General features: G+C 39.4%; 1 protein-coding gene across 1 annotated transcript in view; it reads right to left on the bottom strand.

The window, feature by feature from the left end:
* BRCA2 (BRCA2 DNA repair associated) overlaps positions 1–22,205 on the bottom strand; it is a 29,594-nt gene extending 7,389 nt beyond the window's left edge. Inside the window, exons 1-11 of the mRNA XM_086476354.1 lie at positions 21,018–22,205; positions 15,439–20,124; positions 14,196–14,288; positions 11,963–12,032; positions 11,156–11,574; positions 9,967–10,157; positions 9,170–9,357; positions 5,771–5,941; positions 5,112–5,463; positions 4,263–4,418; positions 1,728–1,872 (exon numbers count right to left, since the gene is read on the bottom strand). Of these exons, the coding sequence (XP_086332480.1) occupies positions 1,728–1,872; positions 4,263–4,418; positions 5,112–5,463; positions 5,771–5,941; positions 9,170–9,357; positions 9,967–10,157; positions 11,156–11,574; positions 11,963–12,032; positions 14,196–14,288; positions 15,439–20,124; positions 21,018–22,197 (7,651 nt within the window). The 5' untranslated portion in view covers positions 22,198–22,205. The remainder of the gene's footprint in view (positions 1–1,727; positions 1,873–4,262; positions 4,419–5,111; positions 5,464–5,770; positions 5,942–9,169; positions 9,358–9,966; positions 10,158–11,155; positions 11,575–11,962; positions 12,033–14,195; positions 14,289–15,438; positions 20,125–21,017) is intronic.
* Between the last annotated feature and the right edge of the window lie 4,898 nt (positions 22,206–27,103).

Raw genomic sequence — 27,103 nt, 5'->3', positions numbered from 1 at the left:
CCCTTTGTTGGACGCTTTCCAGTATATCTGTGTCTCTCTCGTACTGGGGAGTCCAGAACTGGACACAGTACTCCACATGTGGACTTACCAGTGCTAAACAATGGGGAAGGATCACCTCCTTAGACCTTCTGGCAGCATTCCTCAACTTGTCCACCAGGATCCCCAGGGCCTTCTCTGCAAAGCTGCTTTCCAGCTGGGCAGCCCCAAGCATGTACTGGCACATGGGACTGTTCCTCCCCAGGGGCAAGATTTGCCCTTCCCTTTGTTGAACTTCAGGGGGTTCTTGTCAGCCCATTTCTCCAGCCTGTTGAGGCCCATCTGGATGGCAGCACAATCCTCTAGTGTATCAGTCACTCGTCATAATTTTGTATCATTGGCAAACCTGCCGAGAGTGCACTCTGCCACATCCTCCAGATCGCCGATGAAGATGTTACAACAGGACTGGACTCAGGGTTGATCCCTGGAGTACACCGCTAGTTGCTGGCCTCCAAATAGACTCTGTGCCACTGATCACCACACTGGACCCAACTGTTCAGCCAGTTTTCAATCCACCTGACTGGCTGCTGATCTAGCCCATGCCCATCAGCTTCTCTGTGAGGATCTTAAGGGACAGTGTGTCCAAAGCCTTGCTGAAGTCAAGGCAGACAGCATGCACTGCTCTCGCCTCATCCACCCAAGCCAGTAATTTCATCACAGAAGGTCGTCGGGGTGGTCAAACATGACCTCCCCTTGGCAAATCCCTGCTGACTACTCCCAACCACCTTCTTGTCCTTCATGTGCCTGGAAATGGTTTCCAGGATTAGTTGTTCCATCACTTTCTCAGGGATTAAGGTAAGGCTGACTGGCCTATAGTTGGTTCTCTGGGTCCTCCCTTCCTGTCCTTTTTGAAGACAGGAGACACATTTGCTTTCCTCTAGTTTTCAGGCACCTCTACCAATGACCACTATCATCCAAAAGAGGAGCAAGAGCAGCCTCACAAAGACATCAGCCAGCTCCTTCAGCACTTGTGGGTTCATCCTATCACTGACCACAGACTTACGTATGCCCAGTTTATGTAAGTAGTGTCTAACTTGATCCTCTTCCACCAAGGGTATGTCTTCCTTGCTCCAGACTTTCCCCTGGTCTCCAAGACCTGGGATTGCTGAAGGCTGGTATTGCTAGTTAAGGCTGAGGTGAAAAAGGCATTCAGCAACTCAGCCTTCTCCACATTCTATCACCAGAGTCCATGTCCCATTTAGCGGCTCCACTGACCTCAGTATCTCCACAGTCCTGGAATATTTGTGAGGAAAGATGCTCAGTCTTGGTGTTCAGGTCTACTGAGATACTTCCTAAGCAGCGCCCGCCTCTGGGTGAAATATTACAGTGTCAGGTCTTTAAAGAGAATGGAATTAACAATTCTACAATTCTGTAGCACTTTCCTGAGCACTATCTCAATGGTAATTTTTTAGTAGCCTGGCTACCAACACATTCAGGAAGCTTCCTAGATAGCTGCAAAGCCAAGCAAATAAATGTATAACTGTTTTGTACTGAAAGGTCTTGATACATAGAAAGTAAAAAACCTAAAACAATACAACACAAGACCACCACCAACCAAGAAAACACCCCAATACCCTATCTCTGCTTCTGTATCATCAGAGAAGCTTTTGCCAGTTTCTTTAAACTGTTCTGTAAACGCCAAAAAAGTTCTTGTGTTCTTATTACATGTTCTGAAACAAGGAAAGCTTTACCTTCATGCTTTTCATATTCTGCTTGGATTTTTGCAAACAGAGCTTCCAGTTTCTTTTGTTGATCTTCTGCATGCTTGGCAGCTTCCCTTTCTTCAGCTCGACTGTTACGAAACACGTATGAACCAGCTGATGTTTTTTCCACCCACTGAAATAAAGATTCAAACAAAACCCAGACTTTTTCTTAATTTTTAACCCTGTCTAGCTTCTGTCTAATACTCACTGTTCAGCAAAAATATTTTAAAAGATGTACAGGCAGTAGATTGTAAGTTCTTTCAGTATAATAGATAAAAGGCAAAACCCCACAGCACTGGTTGGTAAAAATCTTCACTTTAAAGATACACAGACAGAATAGAGCAGTAGTCAAAACTCCATGATGTAACAGCGGAAGAAACCATAGCTTATAGAATAGGTATCAATGATGTAATTTAGAAGATAGGTGGATCCCACTGGTAGATCCAGTAAGATACAAATCAAACTCAATGCTTAAAAGTATACCTGAACTGCATTCTACCCAGTTTCTTTCCAAATCAACTGCTGTCTGTTTTAACATGCTAGACTAGATGCTTCTCCCTTGCACTGGCTCTAGCATGTATCTGATCTCATCATAGAATCACAGAACAGTTTGGGTTGGAAGGGACCTTAAAGACCATCTAGTCCAACCCCCCCCGCCATGGGCAGGGACACCTTCCACCGGACCAGGTTGCTGAAAGCCACATTCAGCCTGGCCTTGAACACTGCCAGGGAGGGGGCAGCCACAGCTTCTCTGGGCAACCTGCGCCAGTGTCTCACCACCCTCACAGTGAAGAACTTCTTCCTAATATCTAATCCAAATTTCCCCTCTTTCAGTTTAAAACCATTGCTCCTTGTCCTATCACAACAGGTGCTATTAAGAAGTCCCTCCCCACCTTCCCTGTAGGCCCCCTTTACGTACTGGAAGGCCGCTCTAAGGTCTCCCTGGAGCCTTCTCCAGGCTGAACAACCCCAACTCTCTCAGTCTGTCCTCACAGGGGAGGTGCTCCAGCCCCCTGAGCATCTCTGTGGCCCTCCTCTGGGCCCGCTTGAGCAGGTCTGTCTTTTCTGTGCTGGGGGCCCCAGAGCAGCACTACAGGAGGGGTCTCACAAGAGCAGAGTAGACCACATCCGTTTCTTAATTCAATAGCCAGCAGTGTGTTGGGGTTGGGTTTGGTTTTTGTTTGGTTTTTTATTATTAGTTACTTCTGTTTTAGTGAATTAAATAAGCTAAGCAACAGGATCAGGTGAGGTCCATGTTTAGCACAGAGAAGCAGCAAGAGATGAGAGCAGGGTGAGGCAGGGTTGAAGGACTAATCCTCATGAGGCAGTGAATTGTTGAAATAGGCACTGCCTGCCTCATTAACTGAGTGCCACCTACTTCCTGCGCTATTCAGTTTGACACCTTTAATTACCATTGCTGTGAGTCCTACATTCCTTGACTCTTGAGGTAAAAGGATACAGACAGCCCAAGTGTTTCTATTACTTTGGTATGTTTCAGCAAGACCAACATCAGCACATCAATCTCTTGACATAGCGAGATACAAAGTCCCGCTTTCCTCCCCAGCCTGGAAGCCATTTCCTGTGATGCGGTTACGGATCACGGTCCCTTTCTGGGACCTAAATAAATGCTAGGTCTATCAGGCAGTTCACACAGTAAGCGCTGCAGTTTCCTCCATTAAAGTAGTGATCTAAATATCAAAGTACTGATCCAAACCAAATATTGCTATTATCTTTGCAGAATTTGTTCCACATCAACCAACAGTTGTACAACACTTCAGCAAGAAAGCAATGGAAAAAACCTGCTGTATGTACATGCCAAGTGCAACATACTCTGCAAAAAGTTAACAAAATCTGGAAGTTGTATCCTGGTTAAACTGTTAACATTAAGAGGACTGATTATCAACAAAAATATTGTTTCCTTCTGTAGTTAGTATTGTTATAAAAGCAGGTAGTTACAGTGAAGTCTGACCATATTCAAAATGTCTGGATATCAGCTGGTATTTAAAAGATCTTCACTCTATTTTACACCATAATCACATTGTATTTTCAGTAATATTTTTAAATACTAGATCTTACACAATATAGCCAGCTATATGTAATCTTACTCAGGATTATAAATATTTAAAACTTTGCAGGGATACGTATGTTAATAGAAAAAATTTGGTTTCACTTCTGCTTGGAGTTGAAATTGTCAATTTTTTTTCTCCTTAAAACAAGCGCTGTGCTTTTTAGAGTACAGAACTCAAATTCAATTATTTCTGGCTTTTTGAAGCTGAAAGTAGTGCCAACCAGAAGATACTAAGCACAAACTCACATTCTTCTCACAGCAGGATACTCCAGTCCTGAAATGCTAAATACATGCACACTGCAAGAACCAGTCCTGTTCATTTTACACATAATGTACCGTTTCTTAACTTTTTTATCTCTATTATAATAGTTTGTTTCGAGGAATGATACAGCAATTAACTAAGAGAATTTAGATCTCATGGAACCTGTTAGATTCATAAAATGCTTATACCATACCTGAATAGGGTAAGTTCTTTGAATAACCACATCAATACACCCCACTGCACCACCCTCACTGTAAAGCGATGATAAAGGCAGAGGAAAAGGTCTGGGATCCCGATGAAATCCTAGTTTTGCATGCCATCGTGCACATCGCGTGCTGTTCGCTGAAATCTGAACAAGTTACATGTTGAATGATAAACTGTCACCGGTAGGTCAAAAAGATAACCAACTCCTATCTAGAAGAAAGACTATTTTTACACTGACCTCTTTAAGAATATCTCATTTTTGCACCTGAACATATTACCTTTCAATTTCAAGGCTTCTTTTCACATTGAATAATGTATTTGAAACAGGAACTAAAAATTTGATCAGTTAAAATTCTCTAGGAAATAAGCACCTATGAGACAAACCATTGCTTTATACCAGAGGAGCAAAATTTTTATGCTGAAACTTCACCCAGCACTTTAATCATCCTCAAACAAGTCAAGACCCACGTCCCGCCCTCCCCCACAAGCCCACACCTTTTTTTTTCCCCTCATTCTTCCTCCAACTTCTGTATTGTCTGTGATGGATAAAATCCTTTTTGTAACTTGGTGATTAACCAAATTAAGGAGCTGGAACTGTCAAAACACACAGCAACACTTGGCAGAATTTTGTATTCGAAACTCCTCTTCCAGCCCTGTTGGATAGCGTCAGCTACCTTGTGCTGCATCTTACAAATCTGGTTATTAAACTTTGACAAAACTTCGTCTGTTTATAAAGCCCTGACAAAACTTTTTCTGTTTACAAAACATGGCTCAGCTAAATAGCATCCACCACACCCCTCGGTCAATCCAAGCAAGCTGAACTAATATTTTGTTTTACCTTTAGCATAAGGGAATCTGGGGCTTCCAGTGGCGTACATCCATTCTGAGAGCCAACGAGTTCTGCTCCGTGCACTATGATCTTCTGACCAACAGTCAGCCTTCTTCTATGCAAGAAAGCTTTGAGAGGTGGATCCAGAAGAGCTCTAATCCCATACCAGCCATCAGTAACTTCAATTATTGCTGCTGCTTTTTTACTTTCCACATTGTTATTGCTACTGCTAGAAGATACAACGGTGTCCAGTGATATGATTTTAGAAATACACAGTACAAGTGTTTTACCTGCTGCATCATCTCTTTCTGTTATTTTTTTGATTGCTGATCGTTTGCTTTTATCAACTTCCAAATCATACCTACAAAAAAGAATTCACAATGCTTTGTTATAGCAAACAAAATCCATCACATTGTTTTTCCTTAAAAACAATTGTAGCAAACTACTGCTTCATCAATCTACATGATCAAGTACCACTGTAGCAAAGCGATTATTATGTAAATTTTTGCAAATAACATGCACTACATGTTTAATACTGATGTGCATAAGTAACAATATAGGCATTCTGATAAATAGTAAATGCAAGGTAGAGTTGCTTATTTTTTAATGTTATGAAAAAGCAGACAGTATCACAGATTACAGCTCCACATACGTTGCTGTACACGTACCTGTATTTCAACTGCAGCAGCACTGTTTCTGGTGTCAAACATCTGTTAGCAAATTCACATGGAAAAGACACTTCCATGGCTGCCAGTTTCCACACAATCCACCTATAGTGATTGTAGACCCAGGCCTCTGTTATTAGCTTGGGATCCACACCAGGAGTGTCACAGAGGGCTCTGCAGATAAATTGTTAATAAATTAACCCAAAATCCACTGTAAGTTTTTACTTGCCTGTTTTTCCCTAGCATTGTGTTCAGTGGATGTACATAGGCAACGTTAACAAAGGAATATTTATCACAGCGAGAACAGGAAGGTTACATTCCATAACCTGATCTGGTTATTGTCTGAATACCGAAGTTTTGACCTCAGCCCCTTTGGCAGCACGCAAGTGCATACACGCACGCGTTCTTGAAATGGAGACTTCTGACGCTAGCAGTAGCTCCCGGGGCATGCTCTGCCTGCTTCACGCAGTTACGTGCTTAGCATAGAGGGACAGAGGTGTGCTCAGCTCCCTTTCAGCCCTGGAATTTCTCCTCCTTGCTTGATGAGTTCATTACAATCCATCCCCCTCTGCTTCATAGTTTCTAGAGTGGTGGTTTGGGTGTTTTGGTTTTGTTTCTTTTTTTTAAGCATGCATGTGGAGAACACATTTCAAAAAACTTTCAGTTGCAACTGAAGAACTTTCTTCTTTCCATTGAGTGACTGCTCAAATGGACTTCAACTCTGTGTTGAGTCTGAGCTGTACCACCATGACCTGGATGAGTTGGGCTGGAAGCATCTATTTTTTCCAGCTCTCTCAGTCACTAGGAAGGCCATTTCATGAAAGCAGGAACAGAAAGAATTAGACCAGACATTCAAATAGTTGAGCCACTGGACTGATTAGAACAAGTTAGGTCCTATCAAAAAGTCAATTTCTGACTTGTCAGAAAGTTCAAGAAGATTTTAAGGAACTGTATTGCAGTGGGGTGAAAAAAATGAAACAATTTTAAAAAAAGCCTAAAAGTCAAATACAGGAAGGTAAGGAGCGGGCATGACCACCAAATTAATTATTGCTACATCAGAAGAGAGCAAAGCAATCTCAGACTTTAGGAGCTACTCTGTAACCTCCTGTGAAGGGCAGTGCAATCCGGGAGTTAAAGCCAGAACTCAGTTCAAGATCAAGATCCTAAATATGCTTTAACACATAACAAATCCAGAAAAGATACAGCAACTGAAGGCAACCTCTTGGGGAACAACCTCTACAAACTGCTCGAGAGGCTATCTGATATTCAGGGTCAGATCGACACTGTCACCCAGAGCAGGTTCTGGCACCAAAACCACTGTGGCTATGCTGCGATAATTAGCAGCTTGGTGGTGGTTTCTCTCTTCTGTTTCTGAAAAACGAATGTGGGGAAAGCCATACAGCTGATGGCCTGACCACAGAATCAGGAGCACATCTGAAAGTGATTACTAAGACAAGCTGCCTCTGGAACAAGAAGTTGGACTGCATATTTGGCACATCTAGGCATAAGATGTTTTATGCAAATACTTTAATGACCCTTCACAGTAAAGTTGTGTGAAATTAATCAAGATGACCTCCAGCATGTCTGAGCAGCAGATTGCAAATACAGTGATCCAGTTTGACGCATTGTTCCCAGAGATCTACTGCTTCTTGTCAAAAACAACCTCAAACTTCATGTTTCCTAATAATTTGTGTGGCAGTGCTGCTTGCCATTCTAGAAATAGCAATTTTGCATGAGAAAAGAATGACCAGCACACTTTCTAGAATGCACACAACTCCAGAACATTGAGACGTAGGCAAGAGGCCCTGCACCATAACTGCCCATGGATGAACATCCCAGTCTTTTATGCATCTACCATAAGGGCTTTGCAGGAACATTCCAGCTAGCAAGGTACGTCCCCAAAACATTCAACAACTGTGTCACCACTGGAGGGAAACGCAGACTCAGGGATGGCATTGCCAATAGCAAAATACTTGCCAAATAGGGAGGAAACAGACAAGTAACAAGTTAGGTCAAGTTCTGCATACTCAGTCTGAGTGACTACATAAATGCATATGCCTACAAGTCCCCCAGCTGTCCATGGAACTGTTGGGGCAGGCAATGCCACGGGGTGCAGACTGGAACTGTGGGAGGATTAGCTCTGCCTTACAGTGTTTAGAAAAAAAAAAACAACACAATTTTAATGACTGCTCTGAGATAAACTTGGTTCACTGTCAAACAGAGAGACTCAAGAACTTCCAGAGCAGCGTGCAATTTCTATTTCATGAGGAAGTACAGATCACAGTGTGGAAGTACACATCTTATCCTAGTCAGTTTTCCCATATTGGATTCCTGGCACCAACTTCAACAACTCAAACTTTCAGAAAAGAAAAAGCAGTGCTTGAGCTTGGAACAGACCTATCTCTGTCACACTTTGGTACTGGGAAGCGAATGTTGCAAACCTCTTGAATTCTGATACCACGTAGGTTGGCAGTGCATGCTTGGCTACAAATACTACTCAAATACAGGTCCCTGCCTTGAATGTTTGTGCAAGTGAACACCAGCAGTGGCACTGACTTGAAAAAAGAGCATCTCAAATTTAGTGAGGAAATCAGAAAATAACAGTTAATTATTTTCTGATGTTTTGCTGGAACAACAGTACACCGGTAGTGCCTTGTTCTGTTGCACATGCTTTTGATGAAGTTATAATGTACAAACTTGCTTACAGTAAAACAAAACATCATTTTTTATGAAAGTGTTTAGGAGAGATGCACTCCACACACTTTTTTTTTCAGCTCATCTTAAGTGACCTGCAGAAGGAGGGACAGAAGGACCAGGAAGAGTGTAAGAGCAAGGGTTGTTTGTGCATTTTTTTTTTTTTTCCTTCTTACACATACTCAAAAGAAAGCTTGAATGATTTGCTACTGAAGTCTTGGCTTCCTTCAAATCATACATCAGCTTTAAAAAAATTATGTTGAAAAAACATTTTCAGCCCTGACCTGCCAAAGAAGCCCCAAGCTCCTAGCCCACCTTCATTCCGATCAAGAAACTCTAGAGCCCAACAGAAATAAATTGCTTTCCTTGGAAAAAAAAAATCAAAACCCAATAATGCTAATTAAACAAAGTGGTAAAGTGCTGAATTAACAGAAAATAGTAATATTTTTCTAGACCATTTACACTGTCAAAGAGTCCCCAGAAATTTTCTGAATGGACTCTTATGTGCTTTCTTTAATGGTCAGTGAAGATCACTGAAAACAGTTACCTACATAGTAAATTTACAATCCCACAATATCCTTATTTACACTAACAGGTGTGTACTAAAAATGCACAGAAAAAAGCAGTCAGAAGTTAAAAAGATCACTGCATTGGATTTATTCTAACTAACAAATACCATACTTGTCTCAAGTTCATAAGTAACAGTACCTGTAAAACTCTGTTTTTCCAGCTTTTCCCTCATCTGTAGGTATTAGCCATCCTCCATCAGCCAGCTGCATCCCATTTCCAGCTAATAAATACTCCTTACTGAAAAAGTCGTTGATGAGAAACTGGAAAGATTCAGCATTTGTGCTGTTAACTTGCATGCAATGTTTCGAAACACCGTATGTGTAAAGCTGCAAAAAAAAATTATTAAAAAGACAAAATAATGACAATACAGTAAGAATTCAGCTGAGAGTTTTTATATCTAATGTTATAAATTCAGATAAAATATTTCCCTGAGGTTGAGACAGCTTTGGTCTGACCTTGCCATTTCCTATGCAATCCAAGGAGAATGGAGGAATTCCCAGCAATTATTATAGCAGAACAGCATCACAGTGTGCTTTAAAAGGGTTTAAAAAAATTCAATAGGTTTTGCACCTTCTACTGTACCAACAGCAAGAGGCTTTTGATACGACCTACCTAAGCTTAAAATTTAACTGTTATCTTGAAACGGCTCTTCATATGGGTTAAAAGTCAACAGCAACTACAATTGGTGCATTTTTTTCCTTTGATGCTCCTGTTGTTTGATTATAACACTACAGAGACATTTATGACCCTTACTATTTGGAATAGTCTTAAAAACTGTGGATACGCAAAGCTCCTTAAAAACTGTAGCAACTGGTATAACAGCTCTTGTAAATACTCATCTCAAAACTGAAGAACGCATCTATTCAAAAGGTACTGCGTTTTTGTTCGCTTGTCTTAAGGAACAGATCCCAGGAAAGACACACATATCATTATACCTCTTCCGCAGGATAAAAACGAGGCGATTTCTCTTCCACTGCAGTTTTCAGAGATATTCTATTTCTGGCAGATGTTTTAATGACATAGAGACTGCCTGGCTGTGAGCTAATATTTTGCCTGTATTTCTTTTTAATTCTCATTTCCTGCAGATCTCTGGCACAGCGGAGATTTGTCATCATCTTAACCATAGCTGCAAAGAAAAAACAGCACCCCAAACCATCAAAAACTTTTTACAGTATATATCCATCCATTTAATATATACAGTCACACTATAAAAGCAGATTCAGAGAAGCGTATTTTCTAAGCCACTGTGCAGAGTTTTAGAAACTGCAACACTGTAAATATTCAAAGTTTAATGCATTAGAAAAGCGGTGTTTGCTGAAGGCATTTGAGTAATATTTATATCAAGTGAATGATTTTAAATGAATATGAATATGTAAGTCCCTGAACTAATCTTAAATCCACATATTTTTCTCAGACTGAACTCTGTCTTCATAGAAAACTCCAAATGAACAGAAATTAATGGATGATAACTACAAAGTCCATAATCCTGAGGTTTTGACCTGGAATTACAGGATCTAATTATGCAAATGTTCATGCACCTGTTCAAATATACACAACTAGCCCTTTGAAAAAATCCAGACTATTTGACTGTAATAGTTACAGCAGTTATACACACTGGGACATCCAAGAGTGTTTAGAAGCTATAAGCCCACATACTAAGTAAAGCCGAACAGTTGGCCATTTAAACTCTGCCTCTTTGAAAATTACACAGTCGGCCATTTATATGGTCAAGCTTATATTTTAATTCGAAAAGTGAATGAAAACAAGCTTCCATAAAAGTGAACGAAGTGTAGCAAGGCTAGCCTTTAAGGTTCCTAGAATATTTTACTTAAAATGTTTATAAAATCAAATATCAAATGAAACAGAAGCCATCTTGTTTCTGAAGCACTGCGTGAAAACAAATTTTTCATACCCTTAATTAACTTTGGAGATGAGCTGCATATGTGTTATTAGGAGTGCAATATAAAATATTAGGAAAGTAATTATTTCCTAATTTTCCTGCCAAAAAAAGCTTAAAAAGAAGCTTCTTTTTTATTTAAAAAAGTCTGACCGAACATGCAAAACCCTTAAAGGTTCAATTCTGATAGTAGTCACAATAGTGAAGGGGTCAAAATCTGAAAATACCTAAATTGCCACTGTCTAGGTCAGTGTCTGCTGCATGCTGGATGCAAGACTGGTGATCCCGAGGTTCAGCAGTATTTTGTTCCGCTGCGGTCTGGTTTAATTCTGTCTCTTCGGGCCTGTTTTTGCTGATCGGTGAGTCACATCTTTTGCTGCTGCATTGTTCACCTGTAGCAAATGTCAGCTTGTTTTTGAAGGGTGGAATAAAAGTTTTAGCAGTTTTGCCAGATTTGTACAAACTTCTCATTTCTTCACTGTCTTTCGCTGGGGCCTTACGTGGAGTAGAAACCCCTGAAGTACCGTTTGAAGACTGCCTTAGTGCACAGTGCTGAAAAATGGCAGGTTTAGATTTGAATCCTTTGAAGTCTTCATCTGGTAGAGTGAGGGTAGGATTCTTGACTTCTTGTCGTTCTTTAGTAGCCCTACAGAGACAAAAATCACTTAAACACACAGGATTCAGCTTCCTGACAAAACTCTTTGTCAGGATTTCCATATTCTTAATTTAGTGATGCAACTTTCAACACTACATCAATAAAAAGACAAAATATCAGTCTGGGACATTTTAAAAACTGAATACTTAATTTCTATTGAGAGAAGAGAAATTCAAGTGTAAAATTTGTTTAGCATCTCTGTGGTCTACAGCAGTAATGTGTGTTATACAGTAATTTAATATGTTTATTTTGAAGTAAAATCATTAGTCTTATATAAAGTTGCATAGCAAATTATTATGGTATATTTTTAAAAAGTTACAAGGGCTTGTGAGGTTTTAAGAAATTGTGTTAGAAGAACTCTAAAATATAAACTGCTCACCCAAAAGGTTGACAAGTTATGGGTTTTAAAGGAACATGGTACATAAATTTTCTTCTGTCTTTGAAAATGCCTGTAAGATAATTAAAAAAAAGTTTGAAATTGTACATTTCATGGATAGAAAATTACAGCATGTTTAATCTATATTAATGTTATAAATATATAAAAGAGTTTCCAGAATAGATTTAAACAGTTTTGTTCTCCCCCTCCCCTAAATAAAATCTTTCTATAAAACATCTTCACACTAATTGCAGAGGGATCTAAAGGACAAGTGACCACAGTGCTGAACTCTCAAAAGTCCCTCTTTCTGTTTGTGAGCCTGCAAGATGTCTTTAGGCTCCTGAAAGGGTAATGTTTATCGTATACTTAATTCCAGGTAGGCTCACCCTTCAATTTTAGCAACATTTTTCTATATTTAGAAAAGGGCAGATTTGCACAAACTCCTCCTTTCATCACTGAAGGACATACTCATCTTGGAATTATCAACATAACTAAATCACATCTGCCTGGAATTTAAACTAATTTGTGCTATGCCCTTTGGCTGCAAAGAGGACGTTGTCCCATGAGAAGTCACATACACCAGATGCCAAATGTTGTAGAAGTCAGAGGCAAGGCTGTACTGGAGATGAGAACTGTTTTCAGTTGTTCCACCAAAGAATAACACTGTTCAGATCCTGATACAGGGTAGGTTAATATTTACATATGAAGGGTATACAATTATTCACTGGCAGGAACTTACAAATTCCATTTAAAACTCTTTAAACCATGGGGTTTATGCTTAGAACAGATTTAGGACAAATTCAGGAACAAATATACTGGTTAAGTCAATAGATTTGATGACTCCTGCCACTGAATTCTAGGTGAGAGCATGCAGTGCTTGGAAAGAACAAGTTCCTAAAAGAACATGGCTTACTCTATAACCAAAAGCCGTAGCCAAAAAATCACATTATCCTAATACCCTAATCACTAACTAGCTTCACATAAAGCATAACTTGAATTTTAAAAACTTGGTTTCACTTTCATGAGCCTCTATATTACTGGCTTAAAATATTAAAAGCATCTGTAATGTCGACACCTATCAGTAAGTATATTCTTCAGAAATCATTACACGATGAAATTACCAGTACCTTCTCATTTTCCTGTAGATAACAGGTTTTAATTGAGAAAGTACAGATCAATGAAATACAGGCTGGGCGATGAGTGGATCAAGGGTAGCCCTGCAGAAAAGGATTTGGAGATGCTGGTGGATGAAAACCCGACTGTGAGCCAGCAATGGGCACTCGCAGCCCAGAAAGCCAATTGTATCCTGGACTGCATCAAAAGCAGCATGGCCAGCAGGTCAAGGGAGGTGATTCTGCCCCTCTAGCTTTGCTCTGGTGAGACCCCACCTGCAGTGCTGCATCCAGCTCTGGAGTCCTCAGCATACGACAGACATGGACCTGCTCGAGCGGGTCCAGAGGAGGGCCACGAAGATGCTCAGGGGGCTGGAGCACCTCCCCTGTGAGGGCAGGCTGAGAGAGTTGGGGTTGTTCAGCCTGGAGAAGAGAAGGCTCCGGGGAGACCTTACAGTGGCCTTCCAGTACTTAAAGGGGGCCTACAGGAAAGGTGGGGAGGAACTCTTGATCAGGGAGTGCAGTGACAGGACGAGGGGTAGCGGTTTCAAACTGAAAGAGGGGAGATTTAGATCAGATATTAGGAGGAAATTCTTCACTGTGAGGGTGGTGAGACACTGGCACAGGTTGCCCAGAGAAGCTGCGGCTGCCCCCTCCCTGGCAGTGTTCAAGGCCAGGCTGGATGGGGCTTTGAGCAACCTGGTCTGGTGGAAGGTGTCCCTGCCCATGGCAGGGGGTTTGGACTAGACTGTCTTTAAGGTCCCTTCCAACCCAAACCATTCTATGGTTCTATGAAAATATATTCTTACACTAGAATTTGTGAGATTTAGGATTGTGAGAAACTGAATTAATTCCTACTGAGCTGGAAATTAAACCAGAGTTGTTGCAGAAGTAGTACATTGTAGCACATTTAGATTTTACACAGTAAGACATACTATTAACCATGTGATTTCAAGTCAGCAGAGACATTACCACCATAGCAGCTTCCCTGAATTTCCAGGACTATATTCATAAAAGAAGCAGTTAAGCAACCTTATTATGTTAGTTTATTGGAAATTAAAAGAATTCTAAAGATAACAACCAGCATCAGATTACTGCTTAGAACACAAGAAGACTAAAATTACCTTCAGGGGTGCTTTTCAAAGCTTCTAGCGATCTGGGGGGATTATTTGCTCTGTTAAATTCAAGCAGTAGCTGTCTTTTAATTGGAGGTTCTCCTAGGATAAAAAAACACAGGTGTTCCTTTTAAGTTCAGTTTCTTACCAATGCTGTATAACTTACTCTAAATAAAACATTCAAGAAGTCAGAGCAAGCAGAAGTGGCAAGTTTTCAGATCACACGTCTGTATCAAACAGCCTTTTTGAACACAGAGCTACTTCACTACAATTTGCAAAAGTTTCTTCCGTACAGAATGACTGTATATTTCATTACCAATTAACTTGGTTGCAGAATCTTCCGTGCTCAGTAGGTCTGTCCCACATAAATCAAAATTTGTGAACCTTAAGTTATCAAACATACTCGAGGCAGCCTGCCTCAGGAAGTGCACCACAGCAGGCTTCAGCAGCACAGCTCACCTGCATCTTTTTTTTTGTACTTTCAGTAATCAGAGTCCCTCCAGAATTCTAAAAAAAAAATGTTTAACATCTTTTTCAGATGCTGTAACTAAGGATGTGGCACAGCTGTTTCAGGTTGGACTGAGAGCGCCCTATCTGCCTTTTCACACCTACCCAAGCTCTGCCACACCTGCCTGCCCGACCTGCACTTGTGCAGCTGGGCAGTGACACTGTTGCAATCTGCCCTTCCATAAACAGTTTTCAGCTAGCACAGGTCCCTGAGCAGGCCTGGGTGACTGTGCAAGCATTCAGTACCAACGCTTCATCCCCGAGACAGATCAGTTTCAGGTGGTAAGAAACTGCACTTTTAGACTAACAACTATTTTTCATGTGATTAGCAATCTCAATACAAGTGAAACCTTGTCCTCAACTACAGAGCAAAACAAGGCGATAATGGAAGTACTACTACTTGTCTTTCAATGAAAAAACAGTAGATCTGTGCAGAAAAAAAAAAAAGAAGGAAGCCTGCTCAGAGAGAAAAGAGGCAGTGGCTTCCTTCTGCAACTTTACAATAAAACAGTAAAACCCGCACACTTTCAAAATTACCAATCACAAATTCAGCTTGCACTGTGCATTTAAGGCTGGGAAGAGTGGATCAACTATTGCCTGCAGCAACAAGAATTTTTGTCATTGACACCTAGAGAAACAACTTCAACTTCTGTATGACCTAAAAATCAATGTGACATGCAAAAACCCCTCAAACAACCCACTGTGCAGAAGTACGGAGTTGAACATATATAAGACAAAGACCTACCGAGCGAGTTTTCTTCAAAGTGCCTCTTCCCAAAGGTCTTATTCGGAAAGTTTTTATCCAGTCTGCCACTGGAGGACTGTGCAGAATCAGAAAAATCGTCTTCCATAAAAGCTCTTGCACTTTCTACAGCCTCCACTTCCAGGTAATATTTTGGAGTTTGGAGAAGACTCATTTCTGCTTTAGCAGTAGCACTGCATGAAACAGCTGCAGGCTCTGTATTCATCCCCAGATTCAGCTGCCCTTTTCCAAAAGCCTTAGTCTTCTCTTGCTGAAAGCTATTTTTGAATGATGTTAACTGCTTGTTTTTCTTACTATGTGGTACGTACTCAGGCATTTTGACGTGGTGAGTGCTTGGAAAAGACGTCATTTCCTCAAGGTAGGTGGTTTTTAAGTCAAAGTCTTCATTGCAGCTTTTTTCAATTTTGGATTCTGAGATCACTCCATCAGTTAAAGATTTTACATGTTGACCACTGTCTTTAGTTGAATACAGTTGATCTGTTTTGCAAAGCCCACTGCTCAAAAAGTCATCAGATTCTTTTAAAATTGCCTTTGCTTTTTGATAGGCATTTTTAGAGACTGTTACCTGCTTTCCACTTGCAGTGCTGAACCCAAAGGCAGGCTCTGAAATCAATTCAGTGCTGGCATTTTCTTCCCCTTTTGGTAACGCTGTCCACATTTTCCTAGGAACTACTTCAGTGGGCGTTTCAGACTTTTCAACAGCTTCCTCAACTGAAAATGCTTCTTGTTCATGCGACGTATTATTATTACCTTCCATTTCTGAAAAGAGCTGTCGAGCTTTCCTGAGTGACTCTTCCGATAGCTGTACAGGCTTACCACTTGCTGTACTAAAAAATCCCAGATTGCTTGCAGAAGAATCTGCCTGCTTTATCTGCTTATCTGGACCAGGCAAGTGCCCTAAAAGCTTAATATTCTGTTCAAACCATCGCCTCTGAGAATTTGAAACAGACTTTGCATCTGCAAACATGTCCGTATCTTGGTGACCATTTTCACTAGCTCTTGCATTTACTTCAATAAAATGGGATGTGGCTGAATTAAGCTCTTCACTTCTTGCAGCATTAAAATACTTAGCAGAATTAGGACACTCAGCATGAATGACGGAAGATGAATTTCCAGCAATTTCTGTTTGATTAATTCTTGAGTTTGTCTCCATTTCATATTTTACAGATTCACTGTAGTCTTCTTGAAACATTTGTCTGACTCTTGCTAATGCACTTTCCGAAACAGAAACTGCTTTACCTTTTGCTGTACTAAACACAATTTGTTTCAGATCACCCTTTTGATTTTCAACATTAGGTGTTGTTTCTTTTAACGCAGTTAAATTAGTTTCACCTTTAGGAAGACTGTCTAGTGACTGGTTTTGGCAGGCATTAACTATGGTGTCTGTGAAGCAGTTTGTACCAGCACAAGGTTCATTTAAATGTTCTAAGTCAAATTCCTTACTGTTACAGTTCAAATAAGCGCAGCTACTTTTTGAAGTTAAGGGCAGGGATTGATTAGATTTGTTGCTACTATCCCCAACAAATAAAGTATTTTCTGTATCTCCAGGCACAGAATTATCTTCAAGGTCATTTGATACCTTCATTGAATGCAGAGTTGCAGCAGAGTGCACAGGAAAACCATCATCCGTCTTTTCTGGCGAGTATTCCATCTCTTTCACTGCCAACAGTTTTCCATCTTCAGACAAACGAGTTCTACTTAAAGCATCGCTCTCCTGTCCGGGAAGGGATTCCAGTCCTGACTTTCCAGGTCTGACATCAGCTTTTTTATACATATATGAAGTTACCAAACTTCTTCCACAATCCTCACCTGGATTAACAAATGTATCTGCTTTAACAGTATCACGAATCACAGCGTGTTTAATGGGACTGCTCTCAACTGCCTTAAATTGATCTCCAGGTACTTCAGGAACAATCTTTTTATTAAAATTAAGCTTTTCTGGATCACATTGAGCAATGCTTTCACTATATAAATTACAATCTTTGAAACAGTTTTTACCACATTTCCTTTTCTTTATGGGGTTCTCAAAACTGCCATTTTGTTCCTTTCCTTCATCAACATTTTCTGCAAAAAACCGTTCAGCTTTAGCCAAAAATCCATCAGCAATTGTTATTTTCTTGCCACTAGCAGTATGAAAAGCAGTCAGATAACTCCCTTTCACTTCATTTTTTTCAACATCCACTTCTTGCTCGAAAGGTATTTGATGATGATGGTGAGAACCTGTTTTTATTCTCCTTTCATTCATGAACAGGTTTATATCCTGGGTGGTGGCTTCTCCTTCCATATTTTTATGATTTGTCTTTTGCTTATCAGAGTTCTCCAGAACATTTACATCTCTTTCTCCACATTGTACATTCAGCAAGTGCAGAGAATGATCCAAAGCTGCATCAGAAATGGATATATCGCCACTGGCTGGAGTTCGAAAATCTTGTGACAAGCGTTCATTTTCCTTTCTGTCTTCTCCCTTCTGATTAGGAGACAGGTTTTCCATTTCATCTGATAAACTGCATTCTTCTGCAGTTTTCGTAGCATCTCCCAGACATGTTACATCTGATGAGTCCTCCTGCAAGCTACCTTCAACTTGGCAATCTCCTTGATTCAAGAACTGTTTGGAAGCTTTATGATTCTGGTTACGTTTTTTAATGGATGTTAGACTGTTGACGATAGCGTTAGTACTACTGAAATCAACATTTTCATTATCATTTATTGATATTTTTGTTCTATTTTCCATATCTTCCTTGAACTGTGTGCTAATATTGTCCACATTTTTTTTCTGCGCATGGTGGGAAATGGCACCTCTGCTTTTGAAATCTGAAACACAAACCGTTTTTCCTTTGTTTTCTTTTGTCAAGCATCTGACAAAATTACCATTAGAGGACATATGCCCATTTGAATTGTGACATCTAGTACTAGTTTCACAAGATTTAAACAAATAGTTATCATCATCCAAGTCCCTGAAAAGCTCTGCAGATCTGGTCAAAGACTCCTTAGAAATATTTATCTTTTTACCTCCAGCTGAAATAAAGCCTCCATAATTAGAAAAGCTGTCCTGTTTAGGTACTGGAAAGCTCCCATCAGCATGTGTGTCTAAGTTAGTAAAAGTAAGCTTTTTGTCATTTTTATGGAAAGCCACTGCATTTTCTTCTTTGTATTCCACCATTTTAGAGTCTTCATTTATGTTTTCCTGCCTAGTACAACACCTGTCATTTTTTACTGGATTTTCAGAAGTCTTTTCCACATTTGTTGTTCCATGTGTTGTTCCAAACTGTTGAAAGACATGACTTTGTACCATGTTACTGTGCTTTCTAAACTGTGTAAATTCAAACTGACTACCTGTTTCTTCCAGGATACTAGAAAGTTCAGCAATTTCAGCTTCTTGACTGGCTGTCAAAGTTTGATTTGCTTCTTGCAAGGACTGTTGACTTCTAGGAAAGCTTTTACACAAGCCCACTTTATGTGGAATAGACTGAGAATGCCTGGGCTCAAGAAAACCTGTCTGTGACTCTAAAGAATCAGATAAATTACTGCCCAACTTGCTTTCTGAATCTGAGAAAAAATTATTCTCCTTTTTAAGTTGATTTGAAAAACTTCTGACTCTTTCCGTGGAAGAGGCTTCAGAGTATTCATTCTCAATATCTTTGAACAGCATTCTGCCTTTTGCTATACTAACTTCAGAGAATTTAATCTGCTTATTGGAAGCTGTCTGAAAGCCACCAAAGCCCAGGTTCAAACTGCATGTGTTAAGATTTCCTGATGATTTCCCTTTATACTTTAGGTTCTCCTTTGACTTTGTGCTGGAATACAGAGGTGCTACTTGTTTACCTTCTTCAGAAATTACTTCATTTAAAGAATTGTCATCTATACAATCTTCAGCAGTCTCTCCAGCTACATTATTGCTAGCAGCTGCTTGAGGGCTTTCATTGTTTTCAACTGACTTTGGCTCTTGATTTTCAGTTACAACTTCTGAAAAGGCAGCTGCATCTGTTTTGTCCCCTTGTTTTAATCCAGTACTACCATCTTCTGAGCAGTCTATTCCCAAAGGTCCAAGTACCTCTCTACAGTCAACAACTGACCACTGGTCTGTAGCGTGCCTTTTATCAGCTGGTATTTTATTGCAAAAATCACTACTGCCTCCACTTATGCCAAAGTTGATCTGACTCAAAGTATCATTGAAGCTGCCGTTTGTCAAAGCCGTGGCGTCGGGGTGCATATCAATCAAGCGGCCATTATCCCTAGGAGAAGGCCACGCAAGTGGCTCTTTAAGGCTCTGAGGTACAGTAGCTCCATCGTTCACATCAGCACTCATATACTTGCCTTCTGTGCCTTTCTCTAAGCAATGGCCTTTAGGGAGCAATCTGGAACGCTTTCTTGCCATGAGACACGCTGAAGTTAGAACTCTACGTTTTATATTTGAAATTATTTCACTATTTAAAGAATCTGTTGTGTCTTCTTTCTGTGTATTAGATACTTCTAAGCATTTTATTGATGTAGCAGGGTGATCCTCTCTTGCGTTTTCCTCCAAGACTCTCGGGTCTTGTTGCTTCAGCCTATCTTTGAAGGAATTACCAGACGAGTTACCCATTATATCCATTTTTAAAGTACAAGTGCTGAAATTATTTTCCTTGATAGTCGATTGCAAATGCTTTCCCTCAGCAAGAAACAACCAGTCTACAAGAGAAGACATTACAGAAAAAAAACCATGTTAATAAAGTAGTTATTTATTCAAACAAATGCAAATTCAGATTTTCATAAGTTTTGGCCCATAAGATCATTTCTACATGTGCTTAACACTGGTACCATAAATAACACTTTTGTTTTCAAACGTAAATGCCTGGACAAGATTGGAGATCTGTTTAGTCTAATCATGTTCTAATAGCCAGAAATAAGTGAGTAGCCCACAGTTCACACTATCAGGTAAAAATAATAAAATAAAAAAAATCAATTTTTAGTTGTAATGAAATTTGAAGAGATAGGCTTCCATTCCTTGCGTCTCAACATAAGGATGTTTCATACTTTGAAGAGAAGTAGGTCAGTTCCCAATATTATGTAATTCTTCTGGCAAGAACAACAAATAAAATAGGAACATGTGCTTGCTTTCACTATATAATTTGGTTTTTGAACATATTTTGTGCTTCTGGAAGAAACAGATATACAGTCTTAAATCCCCTCAATTTAGGAAAATAATAATACAGCTTTGCCACTCTTTATGGTCTCTTAGAAGTTATCAACTCAGACCGGATGTCCCTTGACACTGTGGCCATCTAAACAGCATTGACAAAGATAATTAAGCTTGTCAATTAGAATAATGGTTCAAGGAGGAAGTTTCTATTCCAGAAACTAATCCAAGACTAAACCAATACGTTAGCACGACACTATTTGAAAATAATGCTGTTCTGTCACTTCATTATAACAGACCAATTCCGTATCTTGATTCCTAGTTGCAGAGCTACTTTGCCACGAACACAAGATTTTACATTATTTTATCTGAAACATTTACATAAAAGCTTCTTAATGAATCAATACAGAATGCTCCACAAATTACGAAAAGCCTAATAATGTACCTTGCTCTTCAACACTGGCCACACGACAGCCTTTAAGTTCACACGAATCAGATTCCAAATGTGGCCATACATGATGAGTAGGTGATTCAGATGTTAGTCCTTTCTGTATTTTTTCTTCTTGATACAATAAAGTATTATTTATCGTATAAATAAATCTCTTTGATCTCTTTCTGAAGCTGGATAATGTATTCAGGCTTTTAAAGCTGGACTTTGTAAGGGTATTTTCCCTGTTTGTTAAATTTAAGTCACTGAAATTATCCGGAGATGTAGCACTACATACAAGTGGGTGAGACAGAACATCCGTTACGACAGATTTAGAGGTTGCTTTTAAATGCTTGGAAAAGCTGCCATTGTAGACTACAGAATACTCTGTGACATTTGTACTTTCAATTAAAAAAGAATTACAGTTCAAGAAGCTCATTTTGGAAACCTTCTCAGCTACACAACCTTTTACTAACTTTGGATCTCGAACACTCAGAGATACAGACTTTACTGGAGTTATTTCTGATGTTGGGTTGTTTTCAGAATTTTTCACTTCATAGTGCTTTTCTGACAAATTGACACTCAACAGCTTTTGTGCTTTTATCAAGCCCGAAGTATTCAGTAAAGATGCTTCCACAGCATCATCCTTGCTCACTAGTACTGACTTCTTTTCTAAATTTTTCTCTCTAAGCAAGTCCGAGGGTGGAGAGCTACATACAGACATTTCCAAGTGAGTTACATCAAGATCGGATAAGTTCAGTTGAGACCACTGGCTCGACGAAGATTGCAGGTCTTCTTTCAAAGGCTTCTCGTTCTCAGAGGGCTTGTGTGTCCTATAATCTTGCATATCTCCCACGATCCTAAGTGACTCCAATTCCTTTTCACATTCTATTAAACAGCTATCTTTACCATGCCCTGTAGGTTCATCTGTGTTTTGGAGTAAAGAACCCTTCATTTCAGTAGAGTGGCTTTTTTCAGTCCAGCTCGTTGTTTTCACTTCCTGTGAAATGTCAGTTTTTCTTCCAATAGGCTGCCAGGAAGGAACATCCCCCTTTCCTTGTGCTTGATCTGTGTTTATTTCACATTTCTCTACCGCATCCAGAGCATGTGGCATCAGCAGAAGAGCTCCACTGGACTTCGCAGGCACGTTGAACGTATCCTCAAAGCTATTCATCTCACCAAACAAGACATCTAACATCTCTGACTCTAAACAGTTTAGAGAAGTTGGGGAGAGGAAAAGAAAAAAAATTAAGTCTTAGGAAATAACTTTGGAAGAGCATCGAATTTTTATCAGAAAATACAGCTTTCAATTTCATGGCAATTACCTTTACTCAGGAGTGAGTTTGGAAAGATAAATCTACATGTCTTTAAAGAAGCTTACTCTCCAACAGCAGCTGTTAGAGACAGGAGGTCTCCTGAGGACTGGGGTGATTAAACAGGTTTCCAAGATGAAACCTCATTGCCTCAGAAGAAGTTTGGGGTTTTTTTCTACAGACAGGAGAATAAGCAGGAAATTTTAGAATATAAATGTCTAGATTTTTCCTCCAAAATTTATACCAGATGGTAGGCACCAAACACCTTACGAAGCTGCCTATTTTTGTCATAACTGACAGCTAAGGAAACTTATTTAAGGATGATTCTATTAAACTATCTTTTGCTTTGATATAGAATAGTATAATGTCTAGAAGGATTCGGAAAATTATTTTATTTTAATTGATGAGGAAACTTTTAACAAGTTCCAAATGATTGGCACAAATATTAGAAAAATAATGAGAATTTTTTGTTTGCGTAGAGAAATAATATGCAGTGGGAAAAAAACTAAATTCTACTTCGTCGGCAGCCTTAAAAGCTTATACATACCAAATAAAAATATTGCCCTCTCAAATGCATGAAACTAGGCCTACCTATCAAAGTATTTCAAATTCAAAAAGATAGCTAGGTTTTATTTTGAAAGTACTTTTTAAGGCTTTTTCATATCAAAGAAATTGTCATATATTGACTGACTGTTAGGATACACGGTCCCATTTCAGGTTTGAATCCTTATTAGCAGAGGGTATTGAACCTACTCCTCCTACATCATGAACAGTTCTTGACACTGAGGTTAAAGACAGACCATTTACTCTCATCAGGGCTATAAAGGGAATGAAAGATGGTTTTGTTTTTTGAATTAAAGAGTTTAAATAAGAAGTTTTGGGAAACAGGCCAGGGTACGTAAAACGTTACAGAATTCCATGTTTCCCTTTAATTTCTCAACTAAATAGCTTCCCAGTCAACATGCTGATTATTATATATTTGAAGAATCTTAACTCTGAATCCATACCTACAGTAAAGCTTCAATTCTGCTACAAGGGCCAGATGTCTAAAGCTCAGCGTTACAGTGACCAGCCTTAGACTTAACTTAAACTAGGGACATGAACCTTAGGAATGAATGGTTGGGTTATAAATGAATGTGCTTAATGACTATATGCAAATTCCAAAGTGTTAATACATGATATTGTGTATCTTGCAGTCCATGGTTACACCAAATGTAAAGTTTAAAATGTTTTCCTCTTCCCCCAAATTATTACAAGTAAAAATCAAAAAAATCCAGCAAAAAAACAATCTTTGAAATATTTGGTAGTTCTTGTACTTTGGACTGAGTGCATATATTCAGTCTCACTGCTCTTAAGGACACAACTGATACAATATAAATAATCTCATTATATCCTTAAAATCATGTAGGTATTCAAATCGATATTATGATCTCTCTTATTTTCTTTGACTGAAACAAAACGTATACCTAATAAACCTGATTGTCTTTCACAATCATATGACACTATTCCAGAGAAAACCAACATTTGAAAGCTACAAATGTGGAGGTTTGAGCTATCCTGCTTGTCACACTGCATCTTCAAATGCAACTATTACCAAAAGGGGAAGGGGGGGGGGTGGGGGGGTGGGGGAAGACAGACATTGGCAAACATTTTGTACTTCAAAAAACCATGTTTCTTCTGACTTTTACTCAGACACTGTGTTTTAACTAGCCTTCTCTGCTGTAGTATGGGATGTAATAAGCCATTTTGGAACACAGCACAGGATATCAATTTGTCTTTCATTTCTATAAGCATGTTACAGACTACAGATTGCTTGAATATGTTTATACCAACTCCCATTTTTTTTTCTCACCATGTTTGAACCTACAATCCAAAACCAGCAGTATATATCTCTCTGCAAGCAACCACGCTTGCTAACCCTAGTAATCTCAGCCAACCTCATCAAATTCTAAGCAGATTCTTTCACAGTTCTCACATGTGCCACCAAACAGTATTTTTGGGGCAGTCCATTCAATTCAGATAAGGAGACATCAGCTGTCTAGCCTGTGTCAGTCTCTACAGCACCCTTTTACACCCATGCATGCTGAATAAATTTCTGTTAATGTTCTTCCCTTCTGCCATCATTTCTCAACAAAAATCAAAAAGCTCACACTGAAGTGTATGTTTTCACTGGTTCACTAACATGGTCTGAGAATATAGAATGAAAACATTTTTCCCTTGGCTGAGCATTTTCTGCATTCATTAAAAAAAGGATAACATTACATTTTCCTAAGGGGTTTGTCATGTTTTGAACTACTAATAGGTGAAGTAAATGAAGAAAGGATACAGCAAAATTCAAAAACAAGCTCACCACAGAATAATGAGTACTGGGGTGAAACTTCATGATAAAGCTAACCCTATTCAACAGCCAGAAATAGCAGTCTTGCTCCCCCTTGAGCCTGTACCATTTTTCTCTCTCAGCTCTCCCATACAGTCTCATGCCTTCACTTACACCAGTACTAATCTGGTTGTCATCCAGTAGCATGATAACCTGATTTAATTCACTGACTCAACAGAAACTGATTCCCTTTTTAATGGCCAGATTTGGTTTACAAATCTGAATCAGTTCAGGATGTGCGAGCACACAGTTGGCAGAGGACGTAAGCCATAGGATCAGCTCAAGACATACAACGTAACTTTACCCTCAGTCTTGCTTCACAGTATACTCAGTAGTAAAGTATCAATGCATACCAAAATCTTTGATGTCATCTTCAGCATTTACTGTCTCTGGTACGAACAACATACTTGTATCACTCATCCCAGGACATCTATCATGGTTGGAAGAAAAGTTGTGCAAAATCTGTAAACCAAAGACAGGCCAGTAAGTGTCACTTCAGCAGGAGAACACAAAACTCTACAAACATTTACTTCTGCATCTCTCAAAATGAGAGGTAACATTTTCATGGGTACACTCGAAAATAAATAAGCAGATAATCCCCATTTTCAATGCAAATCAGGTTCCATTCCACAGTCAGTTTAAGGGCAGTGAACAGGTTCAGCAGTTGGCTGTAAGCAAGCCTCTCAAAAAGCAGCAGAGGAGATATGAGGAAGGAGGACTTTTTGCTTATTTTGTGACGGTTTGTTAACTGTGACGTTTCAGCTAATTAAGAAACAAATGTAAATTTGTAATTGAATTCTATTAGCGCCATCGTTGGTTTTCAGTCTAAATAATCATTCAGCTTTCATACACGCAGAGTAAAATTACAATTATGGAAGAACTCTCCCTAGCACTATCACAGGAGTGAAATTAATATTCAATTTCAACTCTTGGTGTAGTCACTAAGCACAAGAAGTTATTGCCAAACAACAACTCCCCAAACTTTGACAAAAGAGGAAGAAAAACAAACCAACCAACCCTCAGATAAGCAGCATATTGTAAGTCCTAGGTTTGACTTCTCTTCGAATGACTCCCACTGCTGCTGGATCCAAGTGGGTTTGGTGGTTTTTTTAAAAAACACAGCAAAAATATTCCTCAAAGCAGGTTATTTCTGAGAATACAGTCTACAGACAGATTTTGCAAGTTTAATTTTGTGAGCAGTAACTTTTAAAAATAGCCAGACAGGAGAGCCTAGAATGAAAGTGACAGAATTTTTTATTCTTGGCTCAAGGAATATAAACACATAACCAAATAGCTTAACTGAAATTAAAGAACAGCACAGCTCTTAAAACTACTTACTGTATCAGCTCTTTCATCCTGTTGCTTTGCTCCAGAAATAGCTTCACTCTCTCTAGCTTTAGAAGACAGACAGACAAGTCAATTCATTTGCTCCTAAGTGATTTGTTGAGTGTGTTCAAACATGAGTGTTTTGGGGAGGTTTTCACTGGATTATTTTAAATGCAATTGAAATCTGTAAACAAAAAACCTACTAAAAACTAACCAAAAGTTCCAACTAAAGAGTCCTACAGGTGAGGCTAAGGGACAGTGTACAAAAGCAGTTTCGTAACAGCACAAAACACCCTAAATCATATGTTGTGTTTTCTGCTGTGTAAGTAGAACAGTTAACACCCCAAGACCACCATCTCTGCCATTCCCCTTTCAAGCAGTTATTCATGGCACTACTCTCTATTTCTTTCTGGCAAAGGATCCGGATGAGATCTTCAAGCCCCTGTCAGGAATTTGGGGTTTTCCATTTCCAACCACAAAGGCAGTAATATCTTTTCACCTACATTACAAAAGGAGAAAGCGAATCCTATTTTTAAGGTGCCTGAAGAGCAGTATATTCAAATAACATTTCATAGACATGGCATCGAGGTTCCATGTAGCAGCCAAATGACTTGCGCTTTCCTTTCACGGGTGTCAGATGGCAGAGTGGGCATCACTAGTAGAAAATACTAGGCTCATCCAGGAAGTGGGAGAATGAGAGCTCAAACCACAACTCATCTCCCAGAAGAACATCATTAAGCGATGGGTACTTCCCCCAGCCTTTCTTTTCAGGTCATACCATTCTGAACGAACAAACGCCCAAAATGGCAGAACTCAGAGGCCTGGTGAGTAGTACCACCCCTCCCTCCCAAGAGAGATTCCCAATTCCAGCATTCGTTCTTAATATGCTTTTCAGGCTTGTGCACTCTGTATGCTTTATACAGCGATAGTTTAACAACATTAAAAAAGAGCAACGTCAGGCCATAAGTGGACATCCAGGTCTTCCTATTTTCCTGAGTTTTCATCAGCAATCATACAGTCAAATTTCATTTTGCTTATCATATGCTAATGAAACCCCACTTACAGCAACACCTTAGGCCAAGATGATG

This window comes from Leptosomus discolor, chromosome 1 (assembly GCF_034619465.1).
Source record: "Leptosomus discolor isolate bLepDis1 chromosome 1, bLepDis1.hap2, whole genome shotgun sequence".
In the NCBI taxonomy this organism is placed as follows: Eukaryota; Metazoa; Chordata; class Aves; order Leptosomiformes; family Leptosomidae; genus Leptosomus; species Leptosomus discolor.
Note: the sequence above shows the minus strand (reverse complement) of the source record. Positions and strands in the feature narration are given on the sequence as shown.